General features: G+C 47.7%; 1 protein-coding gene across 1 annotated transcript; it reads right to left on the bottom strand.

The window, feature by feature from the left end:
* Positions 1–2205: 2205 nt before the first annotated feature.
* On the bottom strand, positions 2206–14858 carry LOC306801302 (uncharacterized protein). The gene is made up of 10 exons (XM_079304253.1): positions 14712–14858; positions 13223–13330; positions 11822–11941; positions 9847–9936; positions 7555–7647; positions 6088–6252; positions 5052–5194; positions 4318–4427; positions 3612–3785; positions 2206–3323 (listed from the first exon to the last, which is right to left on the bottom strand). The coding sequence occupies exons 1-9, from the start codon at positions 14791–14793 to the stop codon at positions 3659–3661; spliced, it is 1038 nt and encodes a 345-aa protein (XP_079160379.1). The 5' UTR covers positions 14794–14858; the 3' UTR covers positions 2206–3323; positions 3612–3658.
* Positions 14859–14950: the final 92 nt, after the last annotated feature.

The raw sequence follows: 14950 nt of genomic DNA, 5'->3' as shown, positions 1-14950 counted from the left end.
TCCAGGCTGGAAAAAAACCCTAAGAAACACTGTCAACATAGCTGTGAATCATCTGATCCTCCAAATCACTGTTATTAGCCCCAGGTGCTTGTAACTGAGACACTCACCATCACCTTTCCATTCCCTGATCAGTTTGGCTAAGAAGACTCCAGACTATTCATAAGATGAGAGTTGATAAACAAGATAGGGATTTCTTCAAGGCTAAAGGCACAAATACCCTCCAAACTTTACCACTGGAAAATGACTCTAAAATATTGCCATGATGCAGGGAGAAACATGCAAACATTCTAAGGAAAGCATAGCATTTCACAACAGGGCTCTCATGGGACTGACATGAAAAGTCAGAGCTGGATCCTGTGGTGCTGCTTCCTGCCAGCTGCTACCCCAAATAATCTTTGATTATCTTTTATCATTCACTGATCATAGAATCATGGAATGGTTTGGATTGGAACAGACTTTAATTCCAACCCCTCTTCCCTTGACAGGGACACCTTCCACTATCCCAGAGCCCCATCCAGCCTTGGACACTGTCAGGGATGGTGCAGCCACAGCTGCTCTGGGTAAACACTGCCAGAGACCCCCTGAGTACAGAACTTTTTCTTAATAGCTTCTCTAAGTCTTTTCTCTTCAGGTTAAAAACTGTTCCCTCTTGTCCTGTCACTATCTGCTCATGCAAAAGTCACTCTCCCTCTTTTTCCATAAGTTCCTTCAGGCACTGGAAGGCCACAGTAAGGTCACCCCAAAGCTTCTCCTCTCCAGGCTGAACAATCCCAGTTCCCTCAGCCTTTCCTCCCAGCAGAGCTGCTCCATCCCTCTGATCCCTTGGTGTCCCCTGGCTCCAGCAGCTCCCTGTCCTTCCTGTGCTGTCCCAGGCTGGGTGCAGCCCTGCAGGGGGGTCTCAGCAGAGCAGGGCAGAGGGGCAGAATCCCCCCTCCCCAGGGCCAGCTCTCACCCACAGCACCCCCCAGTCCTTCTGCCAGGGCTGCTCCCTCTGCTCATCCCCAGCCTGGATTGATCCCAGGCCTTGTCCTGACCCAGCTGCAGCACCAGCACCTGCTCCTGTTAAACCCCATGACATTCCCATGGGCCACTTCCCAAGACAGAAAAGAATTTCTTTATAGATCATTTGTGACTCACCACAGAACAAACATCACACTCAGCACCTTGCACAGTCACTCACCATTTGAAGCCTTTGCAGCCACAAAGCCAAAACAGCTCCAGAAAGTCCAGCCTGTGACAAAAGGAAACCAATCTGCCAGTGATTGCTGGAGCTCTGTAGCACTGTCAGTGCTGCCTTTAAGGTGTTCTTTGTGTGTCCTGCACCTGCCTGCTCTTCTGACAGCACATCTGCATTGCCAGTGCATCCTCCCTGGAGTGCCCATTTGACAGTCAGCTCCTTTCCTTGCAGTGCTACATTTGTCATTTAGAGCCAGATGAAACTGTTTCCATGTGCAGTACAGCAGGAACTTCTTTTGTTTACATAAACTATCACTTGTGTCTGCAATGTCTGTTCATCTCTGTCTCTGCTTAGTTACTTCTACACAACAGCTTCTGGGCTTTCTAATGCTTTGGGGTGGTTTCTTTTAAGAACCTTGCCTTCATTCACTGTTTCCTCCTAAATTAAAATCAAAATCCCTTGGCTGTGATTTTTGCCAAGATACTCAGAGCATTTTCCCACCAAGTGTATCCTGAATTCCACAGGTGGCTTGAGACACAGTTGGGATACAGGTCCATAGAACAGGACAAGCCCTGAGGATCAGCTCTTGGAGGTGTTGCTGTCACAGGTTCTCCTTGACAAAGGTCACTAATGGAGTCAGTCCTGTGTCCAGGATGAGCCCCTCTGGGGCTGGTGCTGCCAGCCTGGCCTGTCCCAGGGAGTGTCACTCATTGCCCAGCTGCAGCAAGGATTAAACCAGCCTGGCATTCCCTGAGGCACTGAGCACAGAAGCAGTGAGAGATCAGGCTGGGATTGTTCAGGGCTTGCCTGGCCTTGGCACCAAGATTGTACCCTGACCTCACCAGAGTGAGAAGGAAATGTTTCAGCCTTCCCTTGCAGTAGGGATGCCAAAGGTAATCCAAGAATCACAAGCTGTAAAAAGTAAGTTTATTGTAAAACTGAGATCACAAGATCAGAGAAGGGTAAAGAACAGCAACATAGAAGTAGAGGAACCGAAGCACTTTCAAATACACTTCTGCCCATGATAGGGACTTCAAAGAGCTTTCTCCACCCTGCAGCTGATGAAAAGAGCCATGAAAGGCACCATTGAAGGAGGAATGATTCTGCATCAAAGGACACAGTAAAAAGGATAATTCTTGGAGGCACACAAAGGGCCAGAGTTCCAAGAGCCACTGAAAAAAATGGGAAGACGTTTGGTGACATTCCCTGTTTCCTGACCACAGTTCAGTTTTCCTGGTACTACCTTTTTCTGCTGTTGGCCTGAATATTTCTGAGCAGAAAAAGCTCTCAGGCATAATTTTTATGCTGTGCTCAATCTCCAAAAAAAGAGGGCAGAGCATGGTGTTGCCATTGCCTGTGGGTCTCTCTCACACTTCTCACCAGCTCCTTCACAGCTCACTGGGGCTTTCATTGTTCTGTTTTCTGTCCAGCTCAGCTTCTGCTGGGACTCTGTTCTTCAGCCCTTGCTGGTCTCTGCTGCTCTCCATCCTGTGCCCTTTCCCAGCAGATCCTAAATCTGACACTCCTACCCTTCCACACACAGGACTGAGACTGATTTTATGTCTAAAGCTGTGTTTCTGTACAATCTTTGCATGGACTTATTCCCATTTCCTCCATGTGCTCATGGAACAGTCTGGGACAGGGGAAGCTTTATCCACACCCACCCCTGACTTTGTCCTGTCCATCCTGCCAAGGACTGGGGCTGCCCTTCCCCACAGATCCCAAGCAGAAATCTGTGCTGCCCTTCCCTTGTGGCTGCAGGCAAGGCCAGGCTGTGGCCAGCTGGGGAAGGGTCTCCTTGGGCACAGGCAGGACTGGGAACACAGGGCTGGGCATGGATGTGACCTGCAGAGTCAGCATCAGTTTGGGATCAGCCCTGGCCCCAGGCTGGACTCCTCTCCCCTGGCACTGCCTGCCTGCAAGTGCCAGCCCTGGCATGAGACAGTGCCAGACTCCTCCTGTGTGCCAGAGGCAGCTCTTGCAGAGGGGATCCAGCCAGGCTCACACAGCAGCAGGGAAAGGCTGGGCTGGGCTGGGCCATGAGTCTGGAGGGGCTGCAGGAGAGCCTGGGAGCAGAGACTGGGCAGCTAGAGAGAAATGAGACACATCCCATCCACGTTTGCTACAGAAAGCTGGCATAACATATCTGTTGCGTAGTGACCTGGTTCAGGGACCCAGCACGGTGACCCTTAGCCCAAGGCCACTCGGTCCATTAGCTCCAGACACCAACGTGGTGGACAGCAAATGGCGTTTATTCAGGGGTCACAGGGAGTTTTATGTCTTTAGGTAGCTTGTGTCATTTCCTCTAGATCATCTCCAGCCAGTGGGGGGGCTGCCAGGTACAGAGCTAGGGTTTGACCACAAGGAGGAAGGGGTCACTAGCTGCCTGTAACAACCCAAATTTCTTCCTCACGCATTGTCCCTATCTCTACACATATCAGCCTGGAGCTCTTGGCTTTAGCTCTCCTTCTGCTGCCTTTTTCACATTATTGTAGATTTTTCACACAGGTTTTGTGTTGTGTTGGTCCCACTGCAAGGTGCAGTGTGTATTTCACCATATCCAATGACTGTGCAGTGATAGTCCAAATGATGTCCCGTTATATTGAACCTAATGAGAGGAAAAAAGTGAAATGTGGTTGCATTCCTGACATGCAGTGAAAGGCACAGTGGCACCTACTGTGTTACTGTCATTGATATCAGGATCTGCCTTGCTGCAATCTCCCTCCCATTCCCCACTTTTTCCCCCCAACTCTCCCCAAAAGATTCTGGGCAATGCTTTCCCATGCAGAAACATTCCCTGCTTTGCTCCCCTGCAGCCAATGGTGATGACATCACCCTCTCTCTTGTCCCTGCCTCCTTTCTCCTGCCTTTCCCCAGGGAACTGCATCCCCTCACATCCTTCCTTGCCCAGCAGAACCACAGCTGTGTCCTCTCCTGCCATCCTCACAGGACAGCCCTGTGTTCCCTGGCACTGAAAGGCTCCCTTGCCTTGGCACAGCCATGTGCTCAAGCACCTGCATCTCAAGGAATCAGCTTCCCCCAAACCACAGTCCCTCATCTCCCTTGGGCTCTCTGCTCTGCCTTTGGCATTTTCCCCTTCCCAGCCATTGCATGGCAGGGACTTGCTGGAATGAGCTCACATGGCTGGGTCATGTTCCACGTTGTTGATCCACTTCCACTTCTGCTCCTCTGGAGAGTAAGTGAGACCAAATAAGTAGTACCCATCTTCTGATTGTGAGAGAAGGAAATTCTGGAAAGGGAGCCAACAATGGGAATCAATGAAAGTGGCATTTTCTTCAGCAGAGGCACTGAAGTTTCAGTGGTAAACAGCACAGAGAGTGTAGTTTGCATTCAGCTATAGCACTTCTGCCCACAGCTCTAGAATATGAATTTCCCAAAATTAGAGTTCCCTTATGAATATAATAAATGCAACATTATACCTGGAGTGCCATTATAGGTGTAATTTGTAGACTAAGAGGTGTGACTTCATACCTGGGGTCACTTTTCCCTTCTGATGGGGGTCCCAAATCCTTTCCAGGTTGTGCCAAAGAATGGCTCTCACAAAGAAATGCTTGTGAAATCTCCTTGCCCTGTGTGCTAAATCCCTGTGAAACCCCAGCCAGCTGGGCAGGGAGTTTGCTCCTTGCCATGGCATCAGGCCTTGGCACAGAAGCCTCCAGGGCCAGGACTCCCAGCCCCAGCAGCCTCTCCCTGTGCAGGGCTTTGCTCCCACTGCCAGCACTGGGGTGTCCATGGCTGGCAGCACGGCCCAGAGCCCAGGGACATGTGCCAGGAGTGGCACAAGTGTCCCTGCTAAGCCCTTGGCCAGGCAGCTCCAGCCCCCTGAGCAGCTGCCCCAGCACTTGGATCTCACCAGCTCTTCCCTGCTCTCAATGATCACCAGGTCTGAGCCCATGGCAGCACATTCTGCACGGGAGGAATCCCAGTCCTTCTTTTTCCTCTCTGGAGAAAAGAAGTAGCATTTTCTGCCATGTTTTTTCCATGGTGGGTGACAGCCTGCAGAAGGGAAGAAGAGGTGAGGAAAATCCATGTTTACACTGATAAAAGTATGCTACAAGGAAATAGATGCAAGAGAGGCAATTCCAGGCACAGAAATGCCTGTGTGCTCCTGCTGGGAATTGTCACCAGAGCACCAGGGATCCCCCACAGGCTCTGCAGCTGATACCAGCCCAAAATCACCAGGCAGGAGCCACACAGGGAGCAGCACAGCAAACATGATCCAGCCTTTGCCACCCTTGCTCAGGGCATACAGAGAAATGCTCAGGGCACAAGAGCAGCTCTGAGATTCCCAAAATCTGCTTTGCCTGGTGCAGAATTGGGCAGCAGAGATGATACTGAAAGCACCAACATTTGTGTGCATTGCCAGGCAGGGCAGCAGCAGGAGCAGAGAGGGGGAGATGGGAATGGAATGGGATTCAGAGAGACAGGCCCTGCAGGAGATACTTTGGTTGGGGATCCAGCAGCTCCTAACAAACAGCAAACAAGCCTAAAAATCTCCTAAATACAGAATGGAATTGCACAGAGGTGAAAGGCTGGCAATGGAGGGGCCCTGGGAAAGCAGCACAGGCACATTGTCCATCCTGCTCCCTGCAGGGCTGCCTACCACAGGGATTGTTCCTCCTGTCCCTTCCCTGCCTCACACTGCTCTGCTCGGCAGCAGAGAGGCATCAGCTCTGCCCTGTGCAGCAGGAATGCAGAGCTGAGCCAGCCCTGCTTCCAAAGGAGCTGCAAATGCAAACCCTCCATGGGCTCCAGAGCTCTGACATGGCACAGGGATTGCTTGCTCTCCTTCTGAACAAAATCCTGACACAGTTCCTTTTCTGTCCCCTTCCACAGTCAGTACCAGAGGCTCCTGGCACCTCCCTTTGGAATGACAGAGGATTGCCTACCTGGAGTCTCTCCATGGCTGGGGGGTATCTTTGTTGATTCCTCTTGGCTGGTGGGGGATATTGCTGTTGAGAACTTTTGGCTTGTGAAGGTCAGTGTTGTTGAGTCTTGTTGGCTGGTGGGGAACAATGTTGTTGATTCCTTTTGGCTGTTTCCAATTAGAGCACCTGGAAATAAGAGCACATCTTCTATTTCAAAGGAATGACCACTATGCCATGAACTGTCAGAGCTCTGCTGGACCTCTCTGATCCCCCATCACCCAACACAGAATGCAAACTCTGCCTCTTTGCTGATGATTCTTGTATAAAAACCATGAATTTGTCAGGTCAGGTTCCACTGACTCAAAGGAAGACTTTAGTACATTTACACCAGTTGTATCTTAATAATGATTTAGTTTCTCTCTATGTGAAGTTTCTTTGTGTATTTAAATTTCTGGTCTCCAAGGCCATACTGAACCCACAAGGAACTATAACTAAAGCCAGACCTGGATCCAAGTCTAATGGCTCCTCTTTCAACGGTAAAGTTAAACCTGCATTAAAGGCTAATTATACTTTGTTACTTTCTGCTGGTTTAGAAGTTGGTTTTAATTTTTCCCATCTTCTGGTGTTTGACATTTTATAAATGTCAGGGCACTGTCAGATATCAACCATGAATATTTGACCTTGAAAAAGAAGAATTAGTTCCCTCCCTCAGCTCTATTTTTTAAATCCCAAGAATCAAGGGCTTTGCCATATCCTCCCCATCTGCTTCTCTGAGCAGGTGGAAAACTCTGGGACTTGAGAGTGATTGGCTGTGGAAGCTTCTCAAGCTTTCTCAGCTCTCAAAGGATGGAAAGAAGAAACAATGTCTGAAATTTAAAATTGATGCCTTAAAAACATTCAGAGAAATTATCAAATGAATTTTTTTTTCCAGTAACCATAAGAATCCTTTTTTCAACAAAATATTATTTGTCTAGTGATGTAACTTAAAAATTGCTATGAACTCAGTGCAGAGATTGAGCAGAAGGTTTTTACTGAAATAAGCTGTAAGTAAATTCCTTTAAGTTCTGATTTCAATGCTCCCTTCAAAAGAGCTTCAATTCATGAGTATTGTAAGATATTTTGCTGGCACAACTTGGCAACATCATCACCTTGAAAGATTCTCAAGGATTGTGATCCTAAGACCAGCAGGGATTACTTCATCTTTACTGGTCTATTCAAAATATTTGTATCATAAATTACTCAGTATTTGAACATTATTGCTTTCAATTGTGTAATGGGGTTTTTTTTAACGTTTGGAATTTTGACCTTTCAAACCCCTTGACTTTTGTGTAGATTTCCTCCTATAGCCAGGGTTGGCTCAAAACTGCTGTCCTTGGTCCTCCCCTCAGACTTGTGCTCCTCCTGCCTTGGGATGTCATGGCCTGGCCATCAGTCAGTGGGACAGAGACACAAATTAATTGCCAGGGTCACATTTTTAGCAGCACTTACCTGGGAGTGCCCAAGACAGAGTCAGGGCCAGCACAGCCAGAAGCAGGACAACAACCAGCACAGCAATGTGTGCTCTGGAACAAGGCCTGTTACCTACAGAGGGACACAAAGAGAAAGATGTGGCAACAGCTGCAATAAATCCCTTCCCTCTGCATTCCCAGGTGCCTTTCCAGGCTCCCACTGGGAATCTGGAGCTTCCCAGGTTTCCATGCTGGAGCCAGGCTCAATGTCCTGGTGCTTCCCCAGTGCCTCTGGAGCCCTGTGCTCAGGGAACTGAACACATCCCAGCCCAACCATGGTTTGAGCAGAGGGGAAAAGCTGCAGAGCCATCATTCAGGAAGGGGGATTGGTGCAGCCTGTCTCAGCAAGTGCACAAGGTGCTCCATATGCAAAGATTTCAGCTGCAATATTCAGCCTAAACAAGCCCTTGGCTTTCCAGGTTTGTCATTCCCACAGGATTAATGCTTTCCTAGAGCAGGAGTGGCAGCTCTGTGACACTGTGCTGGCAATAACTGGGGGAGGACACATCCTGTGTGCCAGCAGCAATTCCCAGCTGAAGATGGAGATTTCTTTGGCTTTGGTGCCCAGGGCAGGTGGAATCTGGCAGGAGCAGTGCCATGGCCAGCCTGATGTGCTGCTCAGCCCCAGGCTCAGGGGCAGCCAGCAGTGCCCTGGCAGCCCAGAGGGCAAAGCCTGTCCTGGGAACACCAAACACAGCCCCAGCAGCCCCTGGGACAGGGATCATCCTGCTGTGTCCAGCCTTGGATGGGATCTGCTGGAGCCCCAGGGCACCTCTGGGCCTCTTGCCACTGGGCACCAGCTGGAAATAATCCCCAGAAAGCCACTGGCTCCTGGCCCTGCATGGCAGAGAGCAGAAGGGACATGGGCAAGGGTAACAGTGGGAAATCTCCTGGGATAAAGATGGATTAATAGAAAAGAGAAACCATGCATGCAGGCAAAGCAAAGCAGGGAATTCGTTCCCCCCTTCCCATGGGCAGGCAGGGTTCCAGCCAGGCCCAGGGGAGCAGGGCTCCACCACAAGTGACAGAGACTGGGGAAGACTGAACTGACTGGAAAGTGCCCAGCTGTGTAACTGAGGTGACTCTGGCACTCAGTGTTTTGTCTGCATGGGAGTGAGATGCACCATCCATCCCAGCTGAGTGGTATTTAAGGAGCACTGGCTTGTGACCCAGAAGGCTCCTCTGGGATCCTCTGGGATCTGCATTTTCATCCTATCTGATGAAATTAAAGGACACTAATCAGACTGAGTTTTCCACTAATGAAAGATTTCAGAATTATCAAATTAATTCAAGAGCAAATATGATTATTCAAGGTCCAAACCTGTCCCCCAGATCCAAGGGAATTGGTTGCTATTCTCTCCTGGTTAAGCTGCACTGAGAACATTTTCTTGGTCTCCCAAGATTCTTGGTGTCATTTGGTATCAGAAGTGCTTTCTGCAGAGTTGTTTTGTTTATGGACATTTGTGTCATTGAGTGTTTAAAATTAATTTGCATGATTTAGTCAGAATCTGGGATTGATTATTGAAGGGCCTCAATTTTGTTCAACTATCAAAGATGGAATGTAACGACAAAAGCCATCTGAAATTTCAAAATGATTCCCTGATAATTTTCAAAGTAAGTGCCACTCTGATTTGATTTTGGATTTTGTTTTTTGGGGTTTTTTTTTGCTTGTTTGTTTGGTTTTTTTTTTTGTTTTGTTTTTTTTACTTTTTTGGAAGGAGATGATGTTGTTTACTTTCTCTAAAATATAATATGTTATTATAAATTGGGTATGCATATAAATATGGAGCACAAGACTTTTATATGAAGAAGGTGAAAACAGCTCCCTTTGAGATGCCACTTTGAACTTTCCTATCTTTTTCAAATGAGCTTTAATTCTTAAGTATTTTAATATTTTGAGTGTCACATTTTGCTGTCATAATAATATTTCCAGTTGATGAGTATTTCTCACTTATTCTAATCAGCAGACCAATAGTCATGATCAGATTGTGTTTCGCCAAAACATCTGTATAATAAATTCTTCCATGTTTGAACATTGCCTGTTCACAATTGGGTTTCATCTTTTTATTTTTTTTTCTAGATTGCAATTTTAAATCTTCAAACCACTTGATTTTCTGCCACATTTCCTCTTACAGCCATGGATGGTAAAACCTACTCTCCTTTACCTTCAAACCAAACTTCTGTTCCTCCTGGCCTTGGATGTCATGGCCTGGACTCAGTCAGTGAGAGAGAGACACAAATTAATTGTTGTTATTACATTTAGAGCACTTACATGGGAGTATCTGGAACAGAGCAGTGAGGAGGAGCAGGATTATCTCAGTAACCAGGACAGCAACTCGTGTTGTGGAGCAACAGCTTTTTCCTAGAGAGACACAGAAAGAAGCAAAGATCAGAGGAACAGCTGCAATAAATCCCTTCCCTCTGCATTCCCAGGTGCCTTTCCAGGCTCCCACTGGGAATCTGGAGCCTTCCAGCTTTCCATGCTGGAGCCAGGCTCAATGTCCTGGTGCTTCCCCAGTGCCTCTGGAGCCCTGTGCTCAGGGAACTGAACACATCCCAGCCCAACCATGGTTTGAGCAGAGGGGAAAAGCTGCAGAGTCCTCCCAGCCCTGGATTGCACAAGGACACCCAGAGGGTGGGTGGGTGAGAGAGGAGCTGCCTGAAGGAGAGGGGGCTCAGTAAAGAGGAACTGAAAAGGGCTGCTCTGAGACCATGGGATCCAGGCAGGATTGGCTCTGCAGGGAACATTCAGCAGAGAAGGGCATGGGAGGGAAGATGAATTAATCCCTTGTGCCAGGACTGATTGAGTAAGAACTGGGAAGAGCTTTCAGTTCAAGGCAGTTCCCTGTGAGCAGCTACAAGAACTGTAAGATGTATGGCCTAAATATAACATGGATATACTGACAAATTCCAAGGGTTATCTGCTGGGAGATAATGCTAATGCTGTTTTTTATCCCCACTCTTAGAGCTCTCTTTCTACCCAGGCACTAGGAGGTTACAGATCTGGTGTAAATTCACAATGAGAAAATAAAAAGGAAGTTCTAGAGCATATCTGGGAATATCAGCTCTGCTGTCATGAGCACACACCAGCAGAAATGTTCAGGTTTCAATGAACTTTTCACATCCCCAAGTCCAACTCCTGTGCTTAGGTGTTGGCCAGAGCAGGATGTCCAGGACAACAAAATAATACATAGCATGTTTCATATTTATCAAACACTCAAACCATCCCTGTGCCCAGGGTTCTGAACCCTTTGGTTCAGTCTTCTTACACAGATGAGCTTTTCTATCAATTTAAATGCATTCTGCTGGCTTGTGGAATTAATGTCAGTACTTTGTGTACACTGCATTGAATTCACAAAGTAAAAATAGTAAATTTGTACAAGAATATAGATGGCAAAAGGATAGCACAATGAAATGGAGGTGAGAGAGGCAATTCCAGGCACAGAAATGCCTGTGTGCTCCTGCTGGGAATTGTCACCAGAGCACCAGGGATCCCCTACAAGCTGTGCAGCTGACACCAGCCCAAAATCACCATGCAGGAGCCACACAGGGAGCAGCACAGCAAACATGATCCAGCCTTTGCCATCCTTGCTCAGGGCATACAGAGAAATGCTCAGGGCACAAGAGCAGCTCTCAGATTCCCAAAATCTGCTTTGCCTGGTGCAGAATTGGGCAGCAGAGATGCTACTGAAAGCACCAACATTTGTGTGCATTGCCAGGCAGGGCAGAAGCAGGAGCAGAGAGGGGAAGCTGGAAAAGAGGATGGGATTCAGGGAGACAGAGCCTGCAGGAGACACTTTGGTTGGGGATCCAGCAGCTCCTAACAAACAGCAAAAACCCCTAAAAATCTCCAAAAAAAAAACCCATGGAAGTGCACTGAGGTGAAAGGCTGGCAATGGAGGGGCCCTGGGAAAGCAGCACAGGCACATTGTCCATGCTGCTCCCTGCAGGGCTGCCTACCACAGGGATTGTTCCTCCTGTCCCTTCCCTGCCTCACTCTGCTCTGCTCTGGCAGCAGAGAGGCATCAGCTCTGCCCTGTGCAGCAGGAATGCAGAGCTGAGCCAGCCCTGCTTCCAAAGGAGCTGCAAATGCAAACCCTCCATGGGCTCCAGAGCTCTGACATGGCACAGGGATTGTTTGTTCTCCTTCTGAACAAAATCCTGACACAGTTCCTTTTCTGTCCCCCTTAACAGTCTATCCCTCAGGCTTCTGGCACCTCCCTTTGGAATGACAGAGGATTGCCTACCTGGAATCTCTCCATGGCTGGGGGGTATCTTTGTTGAGTCCTCTTGGCTGGTGGGGGACAAGGCTGTTGAGACATTTTGGCTGGTGGAGGTCAGTGCTGTTAAGTCCTCTTGGCTGCCTGCTGTTGGACCATCCAGAAAGAAGAACACAATTTTCACTTGCAAGGAATGACCACTGTGCCACACAGTGTCAGAGCTCTGCTGGATCTCTCTGATCCCCCATCACCACACAAAATGCCAGCTCTGGCCCTTTGCTCATGCATTGCAAACAGCCCCCAAAGCTGCAGCACACACCAAGGTGTTGCCTTGGTTCCAAAGGGCCAAACTCTGGAACTGAGCCACAGCTGCTCCAGCCCCTCTCAGAGCAGAGGTGGATGTGAGGCACAGCACACACAGACCCACAGCAATGACAGACAAATGACATCAACTCCAGATTTTGTGCCCTATTAAATGCAGCTAATTTCACCTCCTTATGTTGTCTTGATTTATTATTTGTTTTTCATGAGTCTTTCTCTGGTATTTCTCATTTTATACACATCAGAGCAGCACCAGATATGTTCCCTTCACACTTTGCTTTGAAAAACAAAAAGCAATTACCCCACCTAAGCCTGTGTTTTACACCAAATACATTAAAGCTTTTTGTATTTTTTCACCTGCTCAGAGTATTTGGGAGACTCTGGGACTTAAGTGTGGTTGGTTGTGGAAACCTTTCAGACTTACTTAATTAACAAAATATGGAAAGAGACAACAAGTAGTTTCAGACATTGAAAATGGATTCCTTGAAATCTTTCAAAGAAAGTATTACATGGCTCTAAGAATTACTAGGTTATCCATGAAGATAAGAATGTTTGTTTCTGTGGAAATAATGCATCTTTCCAGGTAGCTCAGATATTATAAGGAGCTCAGTGGTATCAATGCAGACACTGAGCACAAGGCTTTTATTTCAGTAAGGTGACAAAAATTCCTTTAAGGTGTAACTTGCATGAGCTTTTATTCCTCTTTATTTGAAGAGTTTTGGTGTCACACCTGGGTGCCATGATATAATATCACCATCTCAAAATATTCTCAAGGACTGCAATCAGATTAAGGATAAGCATTATCTGATTTTGACTTCTTTCTTTAAAATATTTTTATTAGAAATACCATTAGAATTCTGTTAGACGTATTTGAAACTTGTCAGTTTTCCATTGGGTTTTGGCTTTTTATCTGCTGGGCTTTAAAATTTTCAAGCCACTTCCCTTTTTTTTTGGATTTCCTCTTCCAGCAATGTTTTGCTAAATCTGCTGCCCTTTGCCTCCAAACCAGATCCCATTGCCCCTGGCTTTGGATGCCCTGGCCTGCACCCCAGCCAGTGGCACAGAGACACAAATCACTGCCAGGGTCACATTTTTAGCAGCACTTACCCCTGAGGGTCAGACACAGTGCTATGAGCACTAGGAGCATCATCCCAGCCAGGACAGCAGCCAGGGCAGCAACTCTGGCACTCAGTGCTCTGGGACAATGGCTTTGACCTGGAGAGGAGCAGAAACAGAGAGATCTGGGACACAGCTGCAATAAATCCCTTCCCTCTGCATTCCCAGGTGCCTTTCCAGGCTCCCACTGGGAATCTGGAGCCTTCCAGCTTTCCATGCTGGAGCCAGGCTCAATGTCCTGGTGCTTCCCCAGTGCCTCTGGAGCCCTGTGCTCAGGGAACTGAACACATCCCAACCCAACCATGGTTTGAGCAGAGGGGAAAAGCTGCAGAGTCCTCCCAGCCCTGGATTGCACAAGGACACCCAGAGGGTGGGTGGGTGAGAGAGGAGCTGCCTGAAGGAGAGGGGGCTCAGTAAAGAGGAACTGAAAAGGGCTGCTCTGAGACCATGGGATCCAGGCAGGAAACCAACTCTTTTCTGGCAGCTAGAGATAAGTATCTGTGAAGGTCTGTGCACAAAATAAGACTTGATAGGTGTTTCCCAGAAAGTCAGGAGAAGAGAAATGTAAAAACTTGAAATTATAACGCAATTCTAATTCTAATGCAATTCTAATTCTAATGACCTTTCAGTCATGTGACATCTCTGTGGTTCCCTGTCAAGTTAGCTGTGAGAGAGGTGACAAAACCCTCTTTCCTGGGGTGACCATAATGGCAGCCATCTAAAATGACATTCAGAGGGTTCACACTTTGTGCTGAAGACAAGCACAGGATGGCATGAAGCAATTTCTATCAAAATGAAAAAGGGTTAGAAAAAAACTGAAGAGAAATGAAAATGAAATAGAGAAACACAGTGTAGGATCTACTTTTAAGCAGATACTAGTACAAACATTTATGTAATAATTTTATACTCAGTAAAGGAAGACACATCCTTGGTCAGAATTTAACAAGTGTTTGATCCTTAATCAGACTAAAGCTGCCCATGAAACATTTCACACCTGGGCATTTCACAAGCAGTTTGCACAGCCAGAGCAGCAGCAGAAGCCCCCAGGCAATGCCTGCTGTGCTCAGGGAGCAGGAACAGCTGTGCAGGAGATGCTGCAAACCCCAGCAGCAGCAGCCACTCCATCCTCAGCACTTTGCTGCAGGAATCTCACTCTGCTGGGGGACACCAGGCCTGGCCAGGAGCAATGGATGTTCAGCTCTGGAACAGTCTCCAAAATGGATAAAAACTGCTCTCAATATCACACCAGAGACACTCCCTCACACTTGCACCTTAACAAGAGAAAAGTAGATCTGATAACAACTTGTGTGTGTAAATAGAAACAACCCTACCTGGACACTCCAGCTGCAGTTTTCCAGCTCTGGCCCTCATGCTTCCCTTGTGCTCTTTGGGACTTTGGTGCTCCAAGGAACTCTCTCAACACATGTGGGAGAGAGACTGGAGAATGCAAAGAAAGCTCAGTGTTCAGCACTGGACCTACCTTGGACACCAGGGACTGTCAGGATTCTGGATCTGCTTGGTTCAGGCAAGTTCAAATCAGAGTTCATGACATTTTCTGCCATTCTTGTTCCACTCTCTTCTTTCCTCCCTCAGCTGTTCTGACATTGAGGCTCTGGCTGGGGACAACTCAGAGCTCCCTCCTCTTTCTAACCCTCAGGAGGAAGTCCTTGACTCATCTAATCTTGCATAAACTGCTAATGAAAAGAGAATTCTAGGCAG

This window comes from Erithacus rubecula (genome assembly GCF_903797595.1).
Source record: "Erithacus rubecula genome assembly, chromosome: 4".
NCBI lineage: Eukaryota > Metazoa > Chordata > Aves > Passeriformes > Muscicapidae > Erithacus > Erithacus rubecula.
Note: the sequence above shows the minus strand (reverse complement) of the source record. Positions and strands in the feature narration are given on the sequence as shown.